This window comes from Poecile atricapillus, chromosome W, assembly GCF_030490865.1.
Source record: "Poecile atricapillus isolate bPoeAtr1 chromosome W, bPoeAtr1.hap1, whole genome shotgun sequence".
NCBI classification, from domain to species: Eukaryota; Metazoa; Chordata; class Aves; order Passeriformes; family Paridae; genus Poecile; species Poecile atricapillus.
This window is the reverse complement of record NC_081288.1, coordinates 58375229-58396777: the sequence shown is the minus strand read 5'-3', so window position 1 is coordinate 58396777 and position 21549 is coordinate 58375229. Positions and strand designations below refer to the sequence as shown.

General features: G+C 33.9%; 1 protein-coding gene across 7 annotated transcripts in view; it reads right to left on the bottom strand.

The window, feature by feature from the left end:
- The window catches only part of LOC131591727 (bromodomain-containing protein 1), a 55220-nt gene that overhangs the window by 17984 nt on the left and 15687 nt on the right, over window positions 1-21549 (bottom strand). For 4 of the 7 annotated variants that reach the window (XM_058862716.1, XM_058862715.1, XM_058862719.1 and 1 more), the window contains exons 3-8: window positions 19871-20027; window positions 14355-14486; window positions 13025-13153; window positions 11802-12114; window positions 10756-11016; window positions 7095-7583 (exon numbers count right to left, since the gene is read on the bottom strand). In XM_058862716.1, coding sequence (XP_058718699.1) covers window positions 7095-7583; window positions 10756-11016; window positions 11802-12114; window positions 13025-13153; window positions 14355-14486; window positions 19871-20027 — 1481 coding nt within the window. The remainder of the gene's footprint in view (window positions 1-7094; window positions 7584-10755; window positions 11017-11801; window positions 12115-13024; window positions 13154-14354; window positions 14487-19870; window positions 20028-21549) is intronic. The other 3 variants (XM_058862717.1, XM_058862718.1, XM_058862720.1) reach the window with 3 other exon arrangements.

Sequence of the window (21549 nt, the reverse complement as noted above, 5' to 3'; positions counted from 1 at the left end):
GAGGAAGTGCATGACCTGAATCTTTTGAGACTGAAGCACCATACTAAAAAGTTATTCCAGCCCAGCAAAAATTAATAGCGCTTGCTACCCTAAGACTGTCTTCCTGGCTTCATTGATAGGAGCTAGAAAGACCAAATGAGATGTTTCATTGCTCATGCAGTCAACCTGACAGTGCCTGAAGCATCATCAAGTGAAGATAATCAAGAGCTATTAAACCCAGCCCAGCTTTGCTATTTTTAGGAACAAAAGAGTTAAAATAAGTCTGACTTGCATGCTCATATCTTTGTGTCTAATCAGATTAATCTATAGCTGCTTTTTTCCCCTCAGACCTAAAGTACTTTTATCTTCAACACGGAAGTTTTTTAGAGAATGCAGGAGTTAGCCATGCTTATCAGCTGAAGGTTAGTTCTCAGCATCTGGTTTTGTAACTGTTTTTTCCAATGCCATGCTGTTAGGAAGTAATTTCTGAGCATTATTACAACTTTTGAGGGAAGAGAAAAAGGAAGTCAAGGAAGAAAACAGAATAAAAAGAAGGAAAAGAGAAAATGAAATCAAAGTGGGAGCATTACCCTATTAGGATAGCATGTGCATGCCAAAGAAATTACATCCGGGTACTACAATGAGAAACATAGTAGAGCTATTCAATTAAAACTATCCACAAATACTGGGCTGTGTGTATGATACAGTGGACAAGTACATGCTACCATAATTGATCTTTATGAAGGACATTCCTCTGTGCATGCAAATTCATAATCTAATCTCTTCTCACTGAGTGGAAAAGGGAAAAGGAAAAAAAAATCACAAACCACAAATCCACACACTAACCTTCTCTGAGAGACATGAATCTGCAGTCAATCACACTGTGTAAACTGTCCCACTCTCTCCACTCACAGCAGAATGGGCCCTAAGTGACTGGTACTTTTGCCTGCCAGGTTCAGTGCCTGACGCTACTGTTGGAGTCACTGGATTAACCTTTTTGATTGTCCACCTCTTCAATCAGACCTGTGGGGGAGTATGTGGGGGCTGGACTAGACAGACTTTAAAGGCCCCTTCCAAGGCATTCTATGATGTTCCAACCAGGTCAGTTGACTTGATTCACTTTGATACACTGTATGTCTGGTAAGAGGGGACTTCACCCTATCTAAGCATGTGAATTTGAAGGTAGGTAATCTATACCCAGCCTCAGCACCATGGCAAGTGTCTTCTTAAAAAAATTAAGAATGCATTTATAAAAAGTATAGTGTGAGTCTCCGAATTCACTAACTTTTAAAATATTATGAAGAAATCCCACGTTCTGTTCCACACAGAAAAAAATAGTCTTAAATGTCGCAGATGAAGCACATAGGGAACTATGACATTTAATTATTTTAGAAAGCCAAACCTAGGCCAAGAAATGAGCTAAGTATTAAAAAAAAAAAAAAAAAAAAGAGAAGAAGAAGAAAAAAAAAAGCAGTACCAGAATACAGTAAATGGCTCCGCAACTCTTACAGCAGCAAAAAAACCCAGAAAGCCTTCTAGAAACATTTATTATTACATAAGATTTGGTTATAATAAGAGAAAACACAGCAATTGGACACTAGGTGCTAATAATTAATATCTTAAAAATAACCCAAAAGACATCATTTTCATATAAATTAACATGTTTAAGACCCATGAAAATTTTCCAGAATACTAGTGTATAATGTACCTTATGCATGCACACACTTCACAAGCCTTGAAAAAAGCAACAAGTTTCCATTTATCCAGGTGTTCATCAACCCCCCCCCATTCTCAACTATGTTGCTCAAAATTCCCCCTATTTTAGTAATACAAATCAAGAAACTGGAAATTGATTTTTCATAGTCAGGAAGTTATCACTATAATTATTTATATGAAATAAAACCAGAAGGAACATTTATTTTTTTAAAAGCCATTGTGAGTGCTGATTGACATGAAGCAGTTTCCAACCCTATCTTTCTGCCCTGTGCACTTATTTTATTCCATGTGTATTACAAAACCCTGCCCCTACCTCTCAAAATCTTCCCCAGAAATTAAATTGACAGAAATTTTCATCGGGCTGGCAGAGCTGTCTAAAGTTTGAGTGGGCTAAAAAGAAATTTAGAAATGCAGTGGGGTTCTTTTTTTTTTTTTCCCCTCCTACTTTCTCTCCTTAATTTATTTTCTTAGCAAATGGTTGTACATTTCCCAGCAGCCCATCAACCTACTAGAAAACCAATTAACCAAATTTATTCTGGCAACTCAACAGTCAGACTCCTGTAATCCCTATTTCTCTACACTGATAAATTTAACAATCAAGAGAATAATTCCTTTTAGGCCCTCACAATCTCCAATATTTTGCTGGTTTGCAAATATACCTTAAATTGTTTCATGTTCCCAAACCTCCTGCAGTCAGGCAGCTAAAATTCATGGACACCACTAAGTGCTCAAGTAATTAAATTTCAAATCAGACTTCACATGAAATAATCACTATACATTTAAAGACAACAGATCAGGACTGTGGATCTATCAATAGATTTAGTCAAATTGTTGCACTTGATTAATGCATATCAATTATATATCTATCTATATACACATGTACTATCATTCCTCTCTGTGCTACCCAGAAGAGAAATTATACCAATTTTTTTTTTTTTTTTTTTTCCTGAGGAACCTTTATTTTAGTTTTTTTTATTTACTTGGAGGACATAAGTTTCTTAGATATGTATCTTTTACTTTCACTTCCTCCATTTAGTGAGTGGTACCTGAATGCTGTATATATGAAGCCTGACTTTTAGCCAAATCGGCCTGTGTTCCAGAGAGGCAAAGATGCATTAGAAATCAAGTACTCAAGAATTAAAAAAATAAACTGTATTCTATTTCACTCCATACACAACGTCTACTCATATCATATCAGATTAAGCAATATCGGTCCTCACTACAATATTCTATCAAATGCAAATGGAATTCATATGCAGGTTACTTGCCATCATTTTGTAGTAGTTGAGCAGAAACAAAGCCCAACATATACTAACAGATTTAATAAGGAATCCTTGTAGTATGCTGGTAACTGTATGTGAAGTATATATTAAGAAATTATAAATTCTCCCACTCTGTGATTTCTACTGTGTCAATATTCTACTTCAGCAATCCATATTCTAAGTACTTGTTTACACGTGTTTCAATACCTTGAGAAAATCTGTGTAGCTGAAAGCAAAAATATGAAGTATATTATATACTTCACTGAAATTTTCTACTACAGCATTTGGACAAGAAATAATAGAAACACAACATACTGTACTATAAAAATCACTATCTGAAATCTTGATTCTATGGTAAGTTACAGTGGTTGTTTTAGGATAGTGTATTTTAAATACTTTGTTTCTAATTAAAATAGGGAGTACTGTAACAGTAACTGTGAATTAACCTAAATTTACAAAAGCTTAGCGATGATTAATAATACCAAGTACACAGGCAAATTTCACCTGATCATAATCTAGCATTTTACATTGTTAAAAAAGGCTTCTTTAAACAATAATTTGTTCCATCTGCTATCTTACTTATACACAATTGATACAGGCAGATTTTTATTGGTCAGTAAAATCTACCTTCTATCCATTAATCAGTTTCATTTTTCTCTGATGTAAAAACTGCAGAAAATATTTCCCTGACAAAAAGGATTCATCTTTGTAACAAAGGAGCAAGGTAAGTATCCAATGGGTATTATAAAAAGGTCATGGAACTTGTCACAGTTAAGACTTGACATTCAATTCAATTCAGCCTTCAAGAATCATACATCTATCTCTGATGTCACCAGAATTTCCTAAGTAAACCAACAATCTTCTTTTGGAAATTGTTGCTAGATACCATGTGAAGGAAACCCAAAGTACATCAAGTATGTATAGGAAATTTTTAAACATGTCTCCACTATGGAGCTGTCAGTTTCTACATAGCAACTACTCAGACATGTGTACACTGTGACAATGCCCTAGTAGAGCACTATAAAATTTAAATTTAAGATTACACTACACTCCTGCTTCGTATATTTTAAAGATTCACATATGAAAGGTCAGAGTATTGAAATGAACTGCTTTCAGTCCTCTTTGAAGGTTAACTCATGTTGTTCAACAATGTGAATTTCTGAAAAAGAACTGGCATTTCAGTAATCTTGTGTACGAAAACATCATGTGGGATATCACACTTAAAAAAAAGGAGTGTGTCAGTGGTCTTTCTTCAAAATAACTGGAAAAATATCAACCCCAAATATAAGTCAAGAGAGCACGATAAAAGCAGTCTATAAGAATAATGAAACAATCACATAGGTGTGGTTTTAGTCAATTAAATAAACTTTAGTCTTCCTTTGAACTTCATCATGTAAGAATGCAGAAGTGACAAGAAAGGGGGAAACACTGAAGAGACTGAAGAGTAAGGGACAGAAATATCCTTAAATAATGTCCAAAACCATCATACTGGCTATGAATAGGTAAGAAAGAAAAAATATGTGGCAGTGCAGCCAGCTCTCAACCACTTAAAAATTTCAATGCTTTGCATATTAAGCAAAGTTCTTTTCAATTATTTTTTCTGTATTCAGGAAAATTAAGGATAGTTAATGTTCACACCATTCAAAGAAAACTGTGCAACAATAACTAATTTTCAACTGCAGGGATTTCCCACAAAGCTGTTGACTCATGTCAACGCACACACAGGAAGCCTGTTGCATGCCTTTTCCTATGACTGGATGGCTTTGGATGGAAAAGCTCTGCTCTCTTCTACTGAATAAAAACATTTTTATTTACAGCATGAGATTAAATTTTGTAAAAGATAACCAAATAGAAAGAATGTACTGCTGTATACATCCCCTAATGCATTTTTATCATAACACAGACATCTGCATGAATCAATACCAGCTGCATACATACAAAATCTCAACTGGTTTTAAATCTTGGTAAATATCTGACATTTGTGTTGGTTTCTTGCTGAACTGTAGCTCAAAATAGCTGCCAACTGCAAATTGCTTAAATTAGCGTGGAGATACAAATTTGAAAATAACACGAGGAATAAAATTTCCTATGTGAAAGCAAGATGTTTGGTTGCAAACCAAAAAACTAACTTAGGAAAACTAATCAAAGGAGTAAGATCTAATAAACTGCCACATCTGTATGAACCACATATGCTTAAAACACAAAATACTATTAAAGACTAACCAGAACATTTTCAGGTCAATAGTAATTGGCTAAACCTTTTCAATTCACTCTTCTTGAACAAGTACAAATTCTAATTATAAATGCCCCTTAAGTATTAGTTCTACATAAATTTAATTCTCTTCATGTCTTTACTAGCTTCAGGAAGAGACTACATAGTTTTGTTTTAGAATAACAATAGAAAAACCTTTTAATGTCTGGATTTTATTTCTGCAACTTGGTTGTTAATTTTGAAGATAATCAAAAGCATATTTGCTCTACATATACCTAATTCCACAGAGAGAAAGAAAAATGGCAGAATTTAAATGTGTTCAGAAATCTGGTGAGTTTTAGTTTTGATGCTGCCTTTTTTTTCCCCTTTAAGAATTAAGTTAATTTTCTTACACAATAATATAACCTTTTCTTCCCCTTAAGAAAATATTCACAATGTTTAACATAAAAATTTCAAGGAATTACTACTAATTCCTGTTCTGATCTAGCACAAAATGATCCACTGTGTGTGATAAAATGCAATCTATATACAGGTACATAATGAAATTATCTGGACTATAAACTAGCAAATTAGGATATTTGAAAATCAAAGCTTTTCATATTAATAATAAAGATTAACTCATTTCTATTATCACACTGCCTTCACTTGGTACTTACTTCAGAACTAAAGTACCAGATCAAAGCTGCGTGCTCTTTCCAAGCTGTTAGGAAAATGAATTGAAGCTGGGGCTTTCCAAACAGTCAAACCAAACAAAACCCCAAAAATATAAATGAAAGACAACTCCCCTCACTCTATCTTACATAATGTTTCCTCATACTATGATTCCAGCATTAGAATCATTAGTGTCCTCACCTGATCATTCAAAAAAACCCCAGCCAACCAACCAATTAAAAAAGTGCATCACCCCACACCCCAAAAAATCCTGTTATTCCAAACAAAAAACCAAATTCCCACGAAACAAAAAACTTTCCTTTTCCCCCAAACAAATTCCCTGTCCCCCCAGCTTTTGATGAACATCTTCACACCTAATGTTCAAATTAAACTCCTATCTCCAAAGAGACAAAATCCCCACAAGCTGTTTCCATACCTGCATAAGGGTTCCCAACATGACAATGAAACAGATTATTTATTTCAAAGGTAATATAAGTCATAGCAATGGCCATGGATGACATTAAGTAAATATCCATAAGTAATTTCCTCATGCTGCTTTTCTTCCCCAAATGTTTTATATGAACTTCTCAAATAAATAGAACTATGGTGTGCTAAGAGAAGATATAATTAATGTCTTGAACTGTTCTGCAGTAACATATCAAGATAACATTTCCTTTAAAATATCCTTTAGAGAAGTCTTGATGAGAGTGTAATCTTACCTGCAAATCTACTTAAAGTGCACAGACTAAAGAAAAAAAAACACATGAAGTGTCATACATTGGGATTTTAACACTTCCATAAAATACATGGATATACAAAGTGCCTCATACACAGTCATCGGTTATATAATGTAAAAATACACTTGGAGTAACACTCAGCAAAATGAAATCATACATGGCACAAGTATTTTTTTATGCTGCTGCTCACAAGGCTTCAAGTTTTGGCATCATACATCAAGTTTCTGTGTAATTTAACAGGGAATTTGAAAAAAAGCAGCCGATTCATCTTTCCTAGAGGTTTCATATACACCCATACATGTAATCTTAAAAAACTGCATCATGAAACTAAAGAACCCAAACTTGGTTCAGTAAGTCTAATTGTCAAGGGCCAACAAAAAAATGAATAATAATTTTTTGAACTGTAACTACTCAACAGTGAGGACAACCTGTTTCACATGCTAATATCTGAAGATTAGCAATCACGCGTACGTAAAAATTAACAGGTATGTTAACTTTCCAGATGCATCCATTCAAATAAGTTTTGTAAACATTTACCTGTATCCAAGCGCTTTACAGGGGACTCATCATCAACCTCAGAATCTCCACATGCACTCCTTGATCTTTTCCTTGGGTGCAGAAGTGTCTCCAACCTTGGAAGGACTACAGACAAAAAGGTTTTGGTCCCTAGCTGTGGAGAAGTTGGCTGGGTTTCAGTGTTCTTTGCAGACTTTTGGGGGCTTATACTTTTCGATTTGCAGAAGAGAATGGATGTACGTCTGTTTACATCAGTTGATGACTCAGCTACAGCAGAAACAGTCGACTCATTGAGATTACTGTCAAGTAAGTGTTCTGGAGTGTGTCCATTTATTTCTTTCTGAATGGAAGTGCTATATAATTCATTATCAAATTTTACTCTTTTGTAAAGCTTACTCTGCTCTGGATTGAGTTCTACTGGTTTGAGGGTTGGTGGTTCTGAATTAGTCTCCAAGTTTGAAGGAAGAGGTAATGCATCTGATGGTTCAAGTTTAGGGGGAGATTTATCTCCTGAAAAAATTATAAATAGAGTGTGATTTTTGAAAACCTGTAGTTATAAAGTCTATTATAAAACTCACTATAAATGTGCAGCCCACCAAATAAATTTTTGTCTGGAAACAAAGCATAACATTTTAAAACCAAAACTTATCTAGCAACAATCTGTCCTAGTTAGTAGCTCCTACTTTTATAGTGGGAATGTAACAGGGGTAGAAAAGATGTCTATAGTTGGTATTAACAACTTATACCTGGATAAATACTTTTTTCCTTCTCATGCAGTTATGTTAGTTCATTAACTAAAAACTACAAAATCTATTTTTTCATTAGAAAGTTGGGGTGGTGGATGATTATTTGTTAAATACAACTATACTGCCATTCAAGTAAATTTTTGATAACGCATGTTTTTATCTATTTCACCTTATCAGTATTCACCTTACCCCTGCCTATGAAAAACTTTATCAGCTAACCAATTAAAAAAAAACCAACTTGTAACCTGTTCTACTTGAATGAACTAGAATGTGTTACATAATCTACACAAGGACATGATTTGTAAAGCCTTTTTACAGTTTTGGCCAGTTTTATCTACCAAAAAGAAAAAGTAATAAAAATGGGGAAGAAAAACCCAACATCCCCAAAATCCTGCAGCTTGATTAGACACTGGTTAACAAATATCTCACTTGATAATACAGATTTGATATGAAAAATCAGAAGAAACACCTTCTACCGTTTTTCTCCAGGCCCTTTCCACCCACACACATTTTAATTTATTTTAGTATGATCATGTCCCACTCAATTCTACTAAATCCATGCTGGGAAAAGACAACAGAGATAGGACAGTGAGTGTATAAAAGTAGTTTTGGTTTTTCATCACAAGTAATAGGAAAGAAAATAAACATTCTACTATTTCAACATACCCTAAAACAAACAGAAGGATGTCCTAACTCATAACTATCAACTCAAAAAGATGTTAAAATCTTTCTAGCTTCCAAAAGAATACAAGAAAGGAAATACTTATTCTGGAGTAACTGGATAACACTAATGTACTATTTATGCTATCACATAAAATATTTAGACTTAGTTAAATTTTCTATGCTACCTGAAGAAAGGTGTAGAACCCCCAAGTGTTTAAGTTCTCTATTTGCAGTTTATTTTGTTTGGTTTTGGCACAGCAATGTTCACTTGGAAATCAATGATTTTTAAGTGCAGAAAAATATTTACCTCATTCTTTAAGGTTTAATCAAACAATAGCATAGTTCATGTTAAAAATACCTGTTTTTAAAATACAGTGTAACTGTGTTTAGATCATTTGAAGGCACACAGGTTTTAGAATTGGTAATTAGTATTTCAGGAAGACTGTAGAATGAAACGTACAGTCAGATAAGCACATTTAAACTACCAGCCATTAAAAAATCCTGTACTTTGAAATCTCCAAGGGGACTTTCTTTGTGAGCAAATTCTGATTTTCTTACAACTAATTAGAAAATATTTGCAGAAAGATTTAAGAACATAAAACCACTTGAGAATTATTTAGAAATAAAACCTAAATTTCATGGGGTTATTCTGGTACTGTATTTTTCATGTAATCAAAGAAACAGAATTGCAAGGGTATAATTCACAGCTCTATCAAAGTCAGCTCCTGTAGAGATCCTGGGCACAAGATTTTAATACTTTTCTTGTCTTTTTTTGGGCAATTTATTTTCTTTACTCTTTTATGTACCTTCCATTTGAAAACTGAAATTTGAACCAATTATTATTACTCTCCACTAGATCAGAACCGTAACAACCATATCAATCAACCCTGCATCATGCCTTTCATCATGTTTTATTTAAAAAGCATACTGTAAATATAAGAAAACCACTACTGCTCACTTTGGACTACTTTTCTCGCAAAAAATAGCTGAAGTGAAAGGCTATGACATAAAAACGTTAAGCTATAAATCAAAAAATGTTGTGGACTCATTAGGTGCCAAACCCCACATTCCTAAAGAACTATAACACCATCATCACTTGAAGATTAAAAGATACCCAAATTTAAAAAACACAAAGCATTAAACATTTTGAGAACACTTAAAAGCCTCAGAACAAGATAATGTGTTGACTCATGTATGCTTTTTCTACCAATGCTCAAATCTCCAGCAAATTCTATATTTGGAATTAAACACTAAGTGCCTGTTTGAATGGCAGTTAAGGACAACCATTTTATTGACTTCACCTTTCAAAAATTTTGATAGCATAAAGCCACAGAAAATAGAGACGATTTTATTTATTACCATGCTTCCACTTTCCCCTCTTTCCTCCTCCTATTCAATGCACTTATTCAAAAATTAAACACATTTCTAACTCTCCTAAGGAAAAAGTTTAGTTTCTTAGAGCTAATCATGAAATAAAGTCAAGAGAATTCTTATTTGAGTGACAGATTTTTTTGCATCATTTAAAAATGAGCAATAAAAACCTCAGAAACTCAATTAGAAGCTAAAAAATGCAAATGTGATATTTAATTAAAATATGAAGTTAGTCCTTCCAGCACACTGCTCGCATTGAAACCATGGCAATTAGCCAAAAGTAGACAGCTCTGAGATAAATGTTTTGAGGAGGAAGAGAAGCAAAAGGGGAAGAGCTGGGCAGATATGGCTGACTTGATTCTACAACATGAAATTTGTTAAATCTTATCAGTAGTTAGCTGTATTTAAAATAGATAAATAAATAACTCCAAAGCCTACCCACCCTCCTCCTTAGAGCAGTGAATAAAAAAGGCTACAAACACAGTAACAACAGCCAGAGTCTTCATTACCATTAACCTAGGCTCACATGATCCCTAATACATTTTCTGATGTTTAAATGTATTTCCAAAAGTACAAATATATTTTCCACTTGGCATTTCTGACTGTTTTTCATATGAGATTATTTGTACTTTCATTTTTCAACACCTATGTTTTTAAAGCCTTGCTACCATGAAAAATAAGAGGGAGGTTTCTTATTGAGAAGATCATTCTATTCTTAAAATATTTGTTGTGATTAACCAGTTATTTTAATGTTTTAAAACTATTATTTTAATATTAAAATCAGTATTTTAAATTTAATTAATTATCATTTATCAAATTCTTTAATTCACACTATTACTCATATCACAGCACCTGACTGTGGTTCAGAACAGTACGCATTTAAACCTGGTTTACAATCTTACCTTCTTCTTCTCCGTCTTGTTCTAATGCTGCACTTTCTTCTTCGAAACTTCCAATACCTGATTCTATTTGAGGAGCTTGGTTGTGTTGCTGACTGAGTTTGTTGCGAATAATGCTGATTTCTTTCTTTAACAGCTTTGCCCTTTTGCTCCTTGACCCACTGGATTTCATTGCACAGGTGAGATCAAGTTTTTCTAGCAGCTCTCTCAGCTGTTCTTCCAAGGACATATGTGCTCTGTTTGCAGGATTCAGTAACCTATCCACTGGAGTCAAAACATGTACAATTGAAAACGTGTTAGCGTTTCCCAGAATGTTTCTGGGAAATAATAATAATAATAATACCAACAGGAGGAAAAAAATTAAATTCACATGCCAAAATAAAAAAAATACTGTCAAAAACCTATTTAGATTACTGTCAGAAATACTGAAAATAATTCCTACTATATATTTACTGTTTTTCTTAATTAGCATTTTGCTCAAAAAAACTTAGTAGAGCAAAGAAGTAAAAGGTCAGAAGGAAGACATAATTAATCCTTTCCACTCTAACAGATGAATTCTATCTCGTTAAAGAAAAGGACAAAATTATGGTTACAAAAGAAATGTATTAATTATTCTCCTGCACTGCCAGACCTTAGAAAACCTCATGTGTATGTCAAAAAAAAAAATAAAAAATCCTAGTATTATAAACGTGCTCAATTTTTTGAGTAAGATATTTAGCAATCCGCTTAAGTTTATGAACACTGGTATTCATTTTCCATGTCTTAGAAGCATAAACAATCACGTGAAAGAAAGCACTCAACTTAAAAACCTTTTCTGCATAAATTGTTAAATTAGACTGACACTGCCAAAATCAGAATCCAGACAGCATTTATGTCTAATGGCATAGAAGAGAATAGAAACATCAGACTCTTTCAAACAATGTCTTTAATGTGGGGTGGAGAATCTAGTTAGCAAACTGAACAGCAACAATCCTAAGCATCAGTATGGAACATACATGCTGTGTGCAATAAAATATGCAACCTTCAAAAGTAATTCAAAAACATCTTACCATCTTCCCAAGAGAAAGGTTGGGGTGACTCAAGTTTAGGCCGTTCTGGTAAGTGCATTCCAGTTTCATTGTTATAACCAATTCCTTCAGCATCTCGCCTGGCTTGCCTGAGAACTACACCTCCTTGATCTCTTAACCGCACTGCAGCTCTATAAAATATTGTATCTTTTGCATTGTATTTCATACAGTTATCTATGATCAGATTGAAGTCTTCCTCAAACTCAGTGAGGTTTTTATACCCTTGCGCTTCTAACCGTTTTCGCATGGTGGAGAAATCCATAGGATGTTTAATATGATCCAAATAGTCTGGAACCTTTGAATAAATATTTAAAACACAAATGGGTAAAATTATTTTATTACAGATGAAGTAACATTAGTTACTAACTGATCCACTTTTAAAACATATTTTGTAACACCTCAATACAAGAAATAAAAAAATGTAACTTAGAATTGCACATCTTGATATTACAAACATCTGCATGCCAACGAAAGTTTACATATTACAATGTTCTGCATCTCAGGTAACAAGTTTGAGCTCTACTGAGATGCTAAAATTACTTTTTCTTGGGAATTCTGTGGTTTTATGTACTCCTACTTCCAGGCAACTAGTGACAGGGAAAATGGCCTCAAGTTGTGCCAGGGGCAGTTCAGGTTGGATACTAGGAAAGATTTCTACACTGAAAGAGTGGTTAATAATTGAACAGGCACCCCAAGGAAGTGCTGCAGTCGCCACCCACGGAAGTATTCAAAACAAACGGGTGCGGCATTTTGCGATACGGTTTTGTCAGCATGGTGGTTATTAGGTCAAAGACTGCACTTGAAGATCTTGGCAGTCTTTTTCAACCTGAAAGATTCTACGTATAATAAAAAGACGGGTATGCAGTATATGTATATGCACACATGCGTATTCTAAGTCTATTTCACCTTCAAGTAAGAACATAGTAACTGCACTGCAATTTTTGATAACATTAGAATTTGCTTTACCAAAATCATCTTACTAAAAAGTATCAGTATGTACCCAACATTCCAAACAGGTATTTCCAATAAATTATTTTGGTATATAAACATAAAAAGGCTTCACAGCAGTAAACCATAACTCATGTTAATTATCAGAATAAAGATTAAAAGGTAACACTGCTAACTCTGCATGTAATGACTTGTTTCTCGTACTTAAGTGCCACCAAGACACATGTAAACATCAGGAAGCACAGCTGCAAACATACCTCTTTAAGGTTCACTGGCTGAGCAAATATACGAGCAGAATCCTTTTCCTGCAGCTGATCCAGAACCGATCGCAGTAGTACAGTGAATGGAATAAGCTGAAGTTCCATAGTAACCTGCTCAATCTTGACCTAAAGAAGTAACAGTTATCCAACTGAGCATTTTTCATTAACATATTGCATTAAAGTTGTTTAGCAGCAATAGTATAGTATTTTAGATAAGATAAAAAGTACATTTAAATAAATGAGTTTAGTACTACTTTCAATATCATCAGTTGGCATTTATCTGACATCAGTTTTCAGCTAAATCAGTTTCAAATTAAATTTCAGTCGTACTGCTACATTTGAAGTATAAAAAGAGAATCTGATTCACAAGCTACATAAGACCAAAACAAAGAGTAATTGGAAAAACAGTGCTCTACATAAATTCCAAGAAAAGTATTTCAAAAAACAGAATCAACATCTTCAAATACTTGAACATCCTTCAGAATTTCTTTATTTTTTACACTACTTCAGTTCCGCTGTAGCTTAATTTTCAGCAATTATCAGCAATTAAACAGTCTTGCTATGGCTAAAGTAAATTCTTAATGGAAGATTAAAGGTGTGCGTACATACATATAATATAAACATGAAATAAAGTATAAGCAAACACACATAGGTAAAATACATGCATATAAATAATAATACACGTGTAAAGCTAGTGATACATGAATGTATATGAATGACGCATAGAATTCCAGAAAGCACACCAGAACGACACACAAATATGATCAGAGTGGAGCTCTCCTATGAAGAAAGGCTGAGAGAAATGGGGCTGTCCACCCTGAAGAAGAGAGGGCCCAAGTGAGACTTTATTGCAGCCTCTCAATATTTAACGGGGCTTTATAAGAAAGATGGAGACAAACTGATTAGTAGGGCCTGTAATGACAGGACAAGGGGTAACAGCTTTAAACTAAAAGATTCAGACTACGTATAAGGAAGGAATTTTTTACAATGAGGATTAAGCATTGGAACAACAGGTTGTCCAGAGATGTGGTAGATGCCTTATTCCTGGAAAAACTGAAGGTTAGGTTGGACAGGTTAATCTGATCTAGTTGATCCTATATATGGACTATATGATCCTTCATGTTCCTTTTAACCCAAGACATTCTATGATTCTATGAAAATTTTTTATATTTTAAATAGTTTGGATGCACAGCACGCATATATGCTACTTGACCCTATGCACAGATTAAAATACAGCTGTCCTTTTACTGAAAAAACTGTGTGCGAAAATACTTAAATTATCTTCCCTTCAGAAAAGTTTCACCAAATTAAAAGGTGCTCCATTTACCTGTTCTCTTTTTAATTTTTCACGCTTACGTATAAGTTCTATCAATAAACGTGCTCTTTCAAGATCGTGACGCAGCCTTTGCCAGTACTTCAATTTTTCCTTTAAGGCTTGCATTTCTTCATCATCTTCCCTCTAAGAAAAGAATCAAAATGTTTTCATGAAATAAAAGATGCATATCTCTTTTAATAAGATAGTTCTATACAATTACAAAATGTATGCACATGAAAGGAGAAACTACTGTCTTATAGTTATGGCACCTGCTCATAAGCTTCATACTGCAACAACAGAAAACCTGTGGTCAGGGTATCTTCCAGAGTTACTTGAGGGTCTAATTGAAAACAAAACCTAAACTATATCCTATGGCAATGGCTATTGACATCAGAAGAAGTAACACAGCAAACAGCAACTGAGAATTACAACAAGCTGCAAAATACAATACAGGATTTTTTGCATCAAAATCTGAATTAGGTGAACACCACCAGTTTCTTCAGAAACTCCAGCCTGGTAGAAACAAATTACTGATGTGGTCAACACAGTCCACCTCCCTCATACCCAGCAGAACTAGGACACACTTCTAACAAAACGAAGTAATTATGGCTTGTGAGGACAGGAAATGAAAAATGTTTATTAGAAAATATAGTAGCTTCAAATGGTTCTGCAGGTAATAATGCAGCAACACACCCTTTTGGAAAATGGATGAAAGAATTTAATTTACATATTTTTCAGAGTAAGTAATATTTAAACATTTGCGGTATTTAGATTGATTTGTACCCACAAAGCCCAGAATGTTTGTTTGCCTTTACTATTTTTCGTAAGGAAAAGGGAGGATACTAGAACACGACTTATAGGATTCAAATGGTACTGGTAATTCACTAGAAATGAGGCCATCGAGAGAGTGAATTCCTGATATTACTACCAAGTGCACAAAAGAAACATCTGCTTTGGAAATTTATCACATTTGAAAAATGACTACTTTATAAAAGCATCTCTGAGAGATACCCAAAACTTCGCATGCTTGTCCGTAACTAGTATAATGCAATATACACTTAAGTGATCTCAGAGGGTGTTCTAAAAGCTAAAACAAAACCAGCAAATTTCATCAGCTTCCATATAGAGAACACAGAGGAATAAAGGAAAGTGGCTAAGCAGATGAACAACAAACAACATTACAAATTATTACACTAAAGCCATAAATTCTGTAAGAGAAGAATAATTCAGAAGTACCATAGGTCCTCTAAAGGAAGCTTGTGCAATTCTTCAGATAGTTGCCTCTAAAAATACAATTACAAAACTTGGAAGATTATCCAACAGATTTGCTAGTGCTATAATTCTAACACCTTCATTGTATATAATTGATTTATATACTTTGTAAAGATAAAGCTTAGTTTTATTCAAATCTCTGACTTCACTGAAGTTGAAATACTTAAAATATCAACTATTTCTGCACTAGAATATAGTAATCTGGAAACAACCCTTTGTTCCTCTTTTCAACAAGAAAAACAACAACACAAAACAACAAACAAACAAAAAGCAACAAAAAAAAACAACAAAAAGAAAACTACCTAAAAACTGGAGCTAGAAACCTCTAGTTCCATTTCCCAGTGACTATTACAACTGACAGTTTTCATTTCTTTTAAAGCATTAAATCTTTACATAGACACAAGATAATTTAACTGCTGGGGTCAGAATAGTTGAAAGTAAATTTTGATAGAAAAGAATATTAATATTTTCAATAATCTTCAATTCCTTAAAATTCTCAAGAGACTCACTGTAATAAGAAGCCTACACTGCCACTATCTGCTGCTCTCCTAAACCACATCATCTGTGAGTAAAAAACTCATGCATGGAAATGCAACCCAACTCTCAGCTGTACTATTTTTTTTCAGTTCTACTGTTTTTCAGAACCAAAATTAAACTGCCAGATGTAGAAGGCTTGTCTTCCCTTTGCTTGCTAACATTCAGAGTGCTCTCTTGCCTTATGTAACCGCATAATTTAAGAAACTGGGGAACCAAGCCTAATGAAAGTTAAGTCAACAAAGAGTACTAGTTCTAGGGCAGGTCAGGAAACTTAAATACAGCAAGAAAAAATAATGTTAAAGCAGACACTTAAGTACTTGTCTGAACCTCAAAGTGTAGTTGCACTCGAATAAAATTAAAATCTTTTCTCTGAATCAGTTGTTTTACCAATTTCCTTCCCTATAAAAGGTACATACTTGTCAATGTGGTGATGAGACTCAAAATATCAAGAGCACCCTGCCTGCCTGGTTTTTTTTTCTGCACTCAAACACTACCCTTTCTGAATGGCACTCTGTCTTGGGGATTAATAGCAAGCCTCCAATTCTTTGACACAGAAAGTTTCTACTAACTTTCTGGTAGGAAAGCTCTTCTTCCCAGTCTTTCTTTTTAAAACTGTTCTGAGAGCCACCAAGTTTCATTTGGCTGATGACACAAGAAAAACTTACTAAGAAATTCTTATTTGGAGAGGGACTTTTCATCAGGAACTGTACTGGATAGGACAAGGAGCAATGAGTTCAAACTGAAAGAAGGGAAACTGAGATAAGATGTTAGGAAGAAAATCTTGACTGTGAGAGTGGTGAGACACTGGAAGAGATTGCCCAGAGAAGCTGTTAATGCCCCATCCCTGACAGTGTTCAAGGTCAGGTTGGGTGGGGCATTCAGTAACCTAGTCTAGTGGAAGCTGCTCCTGTCCACAGCAGCAGGGTGGGAACTAGGTGATCTTTCAGGACCCTTCCACACCAAACCATTCTATGAGTCCATGATTTTCCAATGGACTTAGTTCTTGCTGAACACAGCATTACTTAGAAAAGCTAAAACTTATACAGTTATTAATACTGAGGGAAGAGGAAAACATTTTTAAGTCTACACAAAGAACATGCAGCAACTGAGAACTCATCTCACCATTAGTATGCTACCAGTGTCTCCATACCAGCAGGCACACTGTCAATGTAGCACCATACCCCTCCTTATGCTGGATGTGAATGTGTGAGAACAGACTCACTCTTTACAGAGATTGTAACTTAATATGACACAAACAAAAACAGAATGACAGTGATGAAACTGGACCCTGAGCAATACAAGTAGTTTTATTAGCATGCTCCGCTGGACTTGTACGCCAATCAGAAAAAAAAAATACTTAGTGGTTGCGACTTATGTTCTAAGTGAAATCTTCAGTGCAGGTGCGACCTTAAGTTATCAGCACCTTCTTAATTTCTTTTATTTCTTTCTTTATTTTTTTATTTCCTCTAATGGTGGCTTTAAACTAACATCACTATTGCAGCAGCAAGCTTCTACACTTCTATTTCATGCCTTATTTTCATTCAAGCATTCTTAAAAGTTCAGGAAAAAAAACTACAACACTGACAACATAAATCTATTTGAGTATTCCAGTATCTTTCTTTAATTTCTAGGTGGAGAGAGAAGTGAGAGCATAAACCATTCTCTTAGAGAGTTCCTTGCTCCTGCAAATAGTGAGGCAGTCAAGGTCTTCTTGCCTAGTTTAGAACTTTTAGAACCCTCAAAACCATACCATAACTGAACTCTGAAACACATTTATTAGGAAATAAGTCTAGATCATGAAGACCTATCCCTTTGCCAAATTTGTTCTAGTAACCAAACCAGAGAGAGGGATCAAAACCACTTTTCACCACACATCCTGAAATAATTTTCAGGGTTTTGGTTCATCATTGTAACACTTCTTTTCTGTTTAAATAGCAATTAAAAAGAAAAAATCTGAATCTGTATTACATCACTTTTTATATTTATTTGATGAACTGAAAAACCTGTGTAGGTTTCTTGATATTCTGACACGTCACATAAAACAAAAAGAATTTTCCCATCTGGACTGAAATGGACAAAATACTCATGCCTATCTAAAAATTTTTAAGGTGTTCTCACAACAGCTATGCCACTGCTGTTTATTGTCTTGATTATAGATTGGTTTATACTTGGGAGTAACAAAATAGATTAAATGCCTTGCAGTTATGACTGCTTTGATAAACAGCTATTAAAGGTGCTATGGAAAACACAATGTCATACACAGGACACTTGCTACTCACTGAAAAGTACTAACTACACATTTTTCATCAACAGAATCATTTAATACTCAGCTCACCTTGAAACTAGATTTTACTTTTCAAAATATCAATTTTTTTAACAGACCAATATAAATATCTTTCAATTTATTTAGAATATATTATTTCATTATTTAAGAATCATTCTCAAATTAGAAAAGAAAATAAAGAAATATTGTTTGTACCAAAGTGTAAACAGGCAATTGAATTTTAAAATGCTCATATCAAAGGCCTATTTTATTTTAATCAAACACCAATTACAATAATGGTTTTATTATGAAAAATCATTATTTAAATATATAGAAATGTTGCACCCTTATCATGGTCCTTTCCAATCTCAATTATTCTGGAAATTATTAATTAGTTTTTCCACAAGAAAAGCTAAAAAATAGACACATATAAACATGAAAGAACAAATAATTAGGAAGTAGTGTTGAACACAGTATTTTTACGACTACATCAATCAATGACTTAACCAGCAAACAGAAATACAATTCTAACAAAAATAACAGTTCCACTTCAGAGAGGGGAAAAAAATCAATTTAATACAAGTAAATTATTACAAAATTAATTCCTAAGTTTTAGAGGGTATTTTACAAGAAGCCAAATGCCAGGAGACCGGAAAGAACACAGCCACCTACACATTCCATTCCACTAAAAAAAGTAACTGGGATGCAGTAAAAATTTCCACATCATGATGCTTCACACATGGAACTACACAATTCAGAAGTTTTACTTATTTTGAAGCCATCCAGCAACTTGAAACCAAGAGACCACCAGGAGTTGCTGTTTTGATGTTTTTCAGCAACTTATTCACAGGAGTGTACAACTAAACTTGTGTTTGTCTATAAGCCCACTTGACTGTGTCAAAAGCAGAACCAGAAGTTGAAACAGGTCTTTGAACTTCATCAAGAGCTTGCATTTTGTTATTACCGAACAAGGTGGGCAACACAGATCTGAATCTGAAAACTGCAAACTAGCTATCTAACCCTTTACCCTGTTAAAATCCGCATTTTTTTCAAGTGTCAAATAAGACATCTGCTTTGCATCTCTTGATGAATATAAAGTAACTTTTATTTTTTCTCTGACAATACACTGAAGAATGAGTTCCAAAAAACAACACTTATCAAAGAATAATGGAATTATTATGGTATATTTGTGATTATAGTATTTTTGTGAAACATTTAAGCAAAACAGAAGAAAAAGCTGCACTTCTTTTTTTTTTAGTATCTCAGCTTTTAAAAAAATATTAGACAATTCCCAACTGCCAATAGAGGTAATATCACTTCAGAACAGCATAAAGAATTTATTCAGTCCTGAGTAAAAGAAAGTTTTCACTTCACACTAGGTTTCCTAGTTTATTTTTTAACTTAATAAAATAAAAATTTCTGATTTCTTCTTGTAAGTAAAAAGTATGCCACATACCTGTTGTGTATTTCTTTGTGACTGTAAACTGGACTGCAGCCTTCTCAAGAGTGGAACACCATTCCTAGACAGTCTTTTAAGCAACCAGTAACTGTGCACTCGTTCAACAAAATGCTTCTTTCGCTGAATGGCCACCTGATTCATAATCTTATTTAATCTAAAACATGGAAAAACTGATATTGTATTTTTCACAGCAAAGCATAAAACATTTATCTATGGAAGTTAAACATCATATATATATGAATGTATACTATAAAACCAGAAGTAATCAATATGTTACTACTTTCAGTAAGATCCCTTCCAGTACAATTATTTCTGAGCAGGTAAATTAGAACCAGTGTTTGACACTGTAGTTTCTACTAAATACATTAAGGTACTTTATAAAGCCAAAAGGAACCAATTTTTTTGTATCACTATTGGAAGAGCAATCCCAGATTATGGCTGAGAATAAAGCTTTATGTGCATTTCAGAACGATTTCATGAATGAAATCAGATAAAAAGCTCCAAGTCACTAAGAAAATCATCAGATCATTTGTTGCCATCTACAGAAAGTAGTTTATTTTACAGACAATACATCTTCAAACTTTTTGCAGAAAAACATGCAATGAAAGCCTTGTATTACTCGATTAATATTACATTTCTGACAAATAAACCAACCAAAAAATATAAAACACAGGAACAATTATTATTTTACCCCACATATATGATAGAAATAAATCAAACAGAGAAGATGTGAGGATGATATAAACAGTTAACAAAATATTTAGATCAAAACCAATCAGTATTTTGCCCAGAGTTGCTTTTTAACAAATGTAAATATGCATATACTCATTTACAAATACTCAAGAAAAGTGCTTTATGAACAAACACACAACAACACTGATTCCTATTTTTCAAATAATGACATATTAGATAGATGTCCAAGTCTCAAACATGACACTGGCTTCTGAAAACATATTAAAAGAAAGTTTATCTGAAACATCTTCAGCTGTCTGTGCCTACGGTATCTTGAAATTACAGCAAAACAGAAGTTAGAAGAATGGTTGTAGAATGAAAATATTTTCTCTTTGTATGATAATGCTGGGTATTTTTAACTGGTGGCAGTCCTTGTAAAATTAACACAAGAAACCCCATGCCACCAACCCCCTGTATTGCAAGAGAGATGGTTCCTTCATTTGGAAGCAGGGGTGAGCTGCAAAGAGAGCTGGATGTAAAACACTTACAGAAAGGATAATAACAATGAAAAAAGAAATTAAATCTTCACTCAGAATATTACTACTACCCACAGCAAAACTCTACATTCAATAGTACAGGGTTTATCACATATCCTCCAAAATTTAATACTAAACCAAGCATATATTAATTCAAGAAGTGTCTGATCTGTAGAGCAGTAACATGAGACATTTAAACAAAAATGTTTAATCATGACTGTATATACATACTAATATTTTTCTCCTTTTCCCCTTTTTTGTATTAGGAAGAAAGTTTTGCAGGTAAGTGATAAAAGCTAAGTAGTCAAAACACCTAAGGAAAATGTAAAGTGAGAAGTAAGCTTTGGGTAAAATGGTTTTTAAGAATATCTAGGAAAAATAAATATTTTTCAGACTAACATACAAGTGCATGTACTTTGAGTTCACCAAATGTTATCTAACCCTGGGGTTTTGTGGACTGTGTAGAAG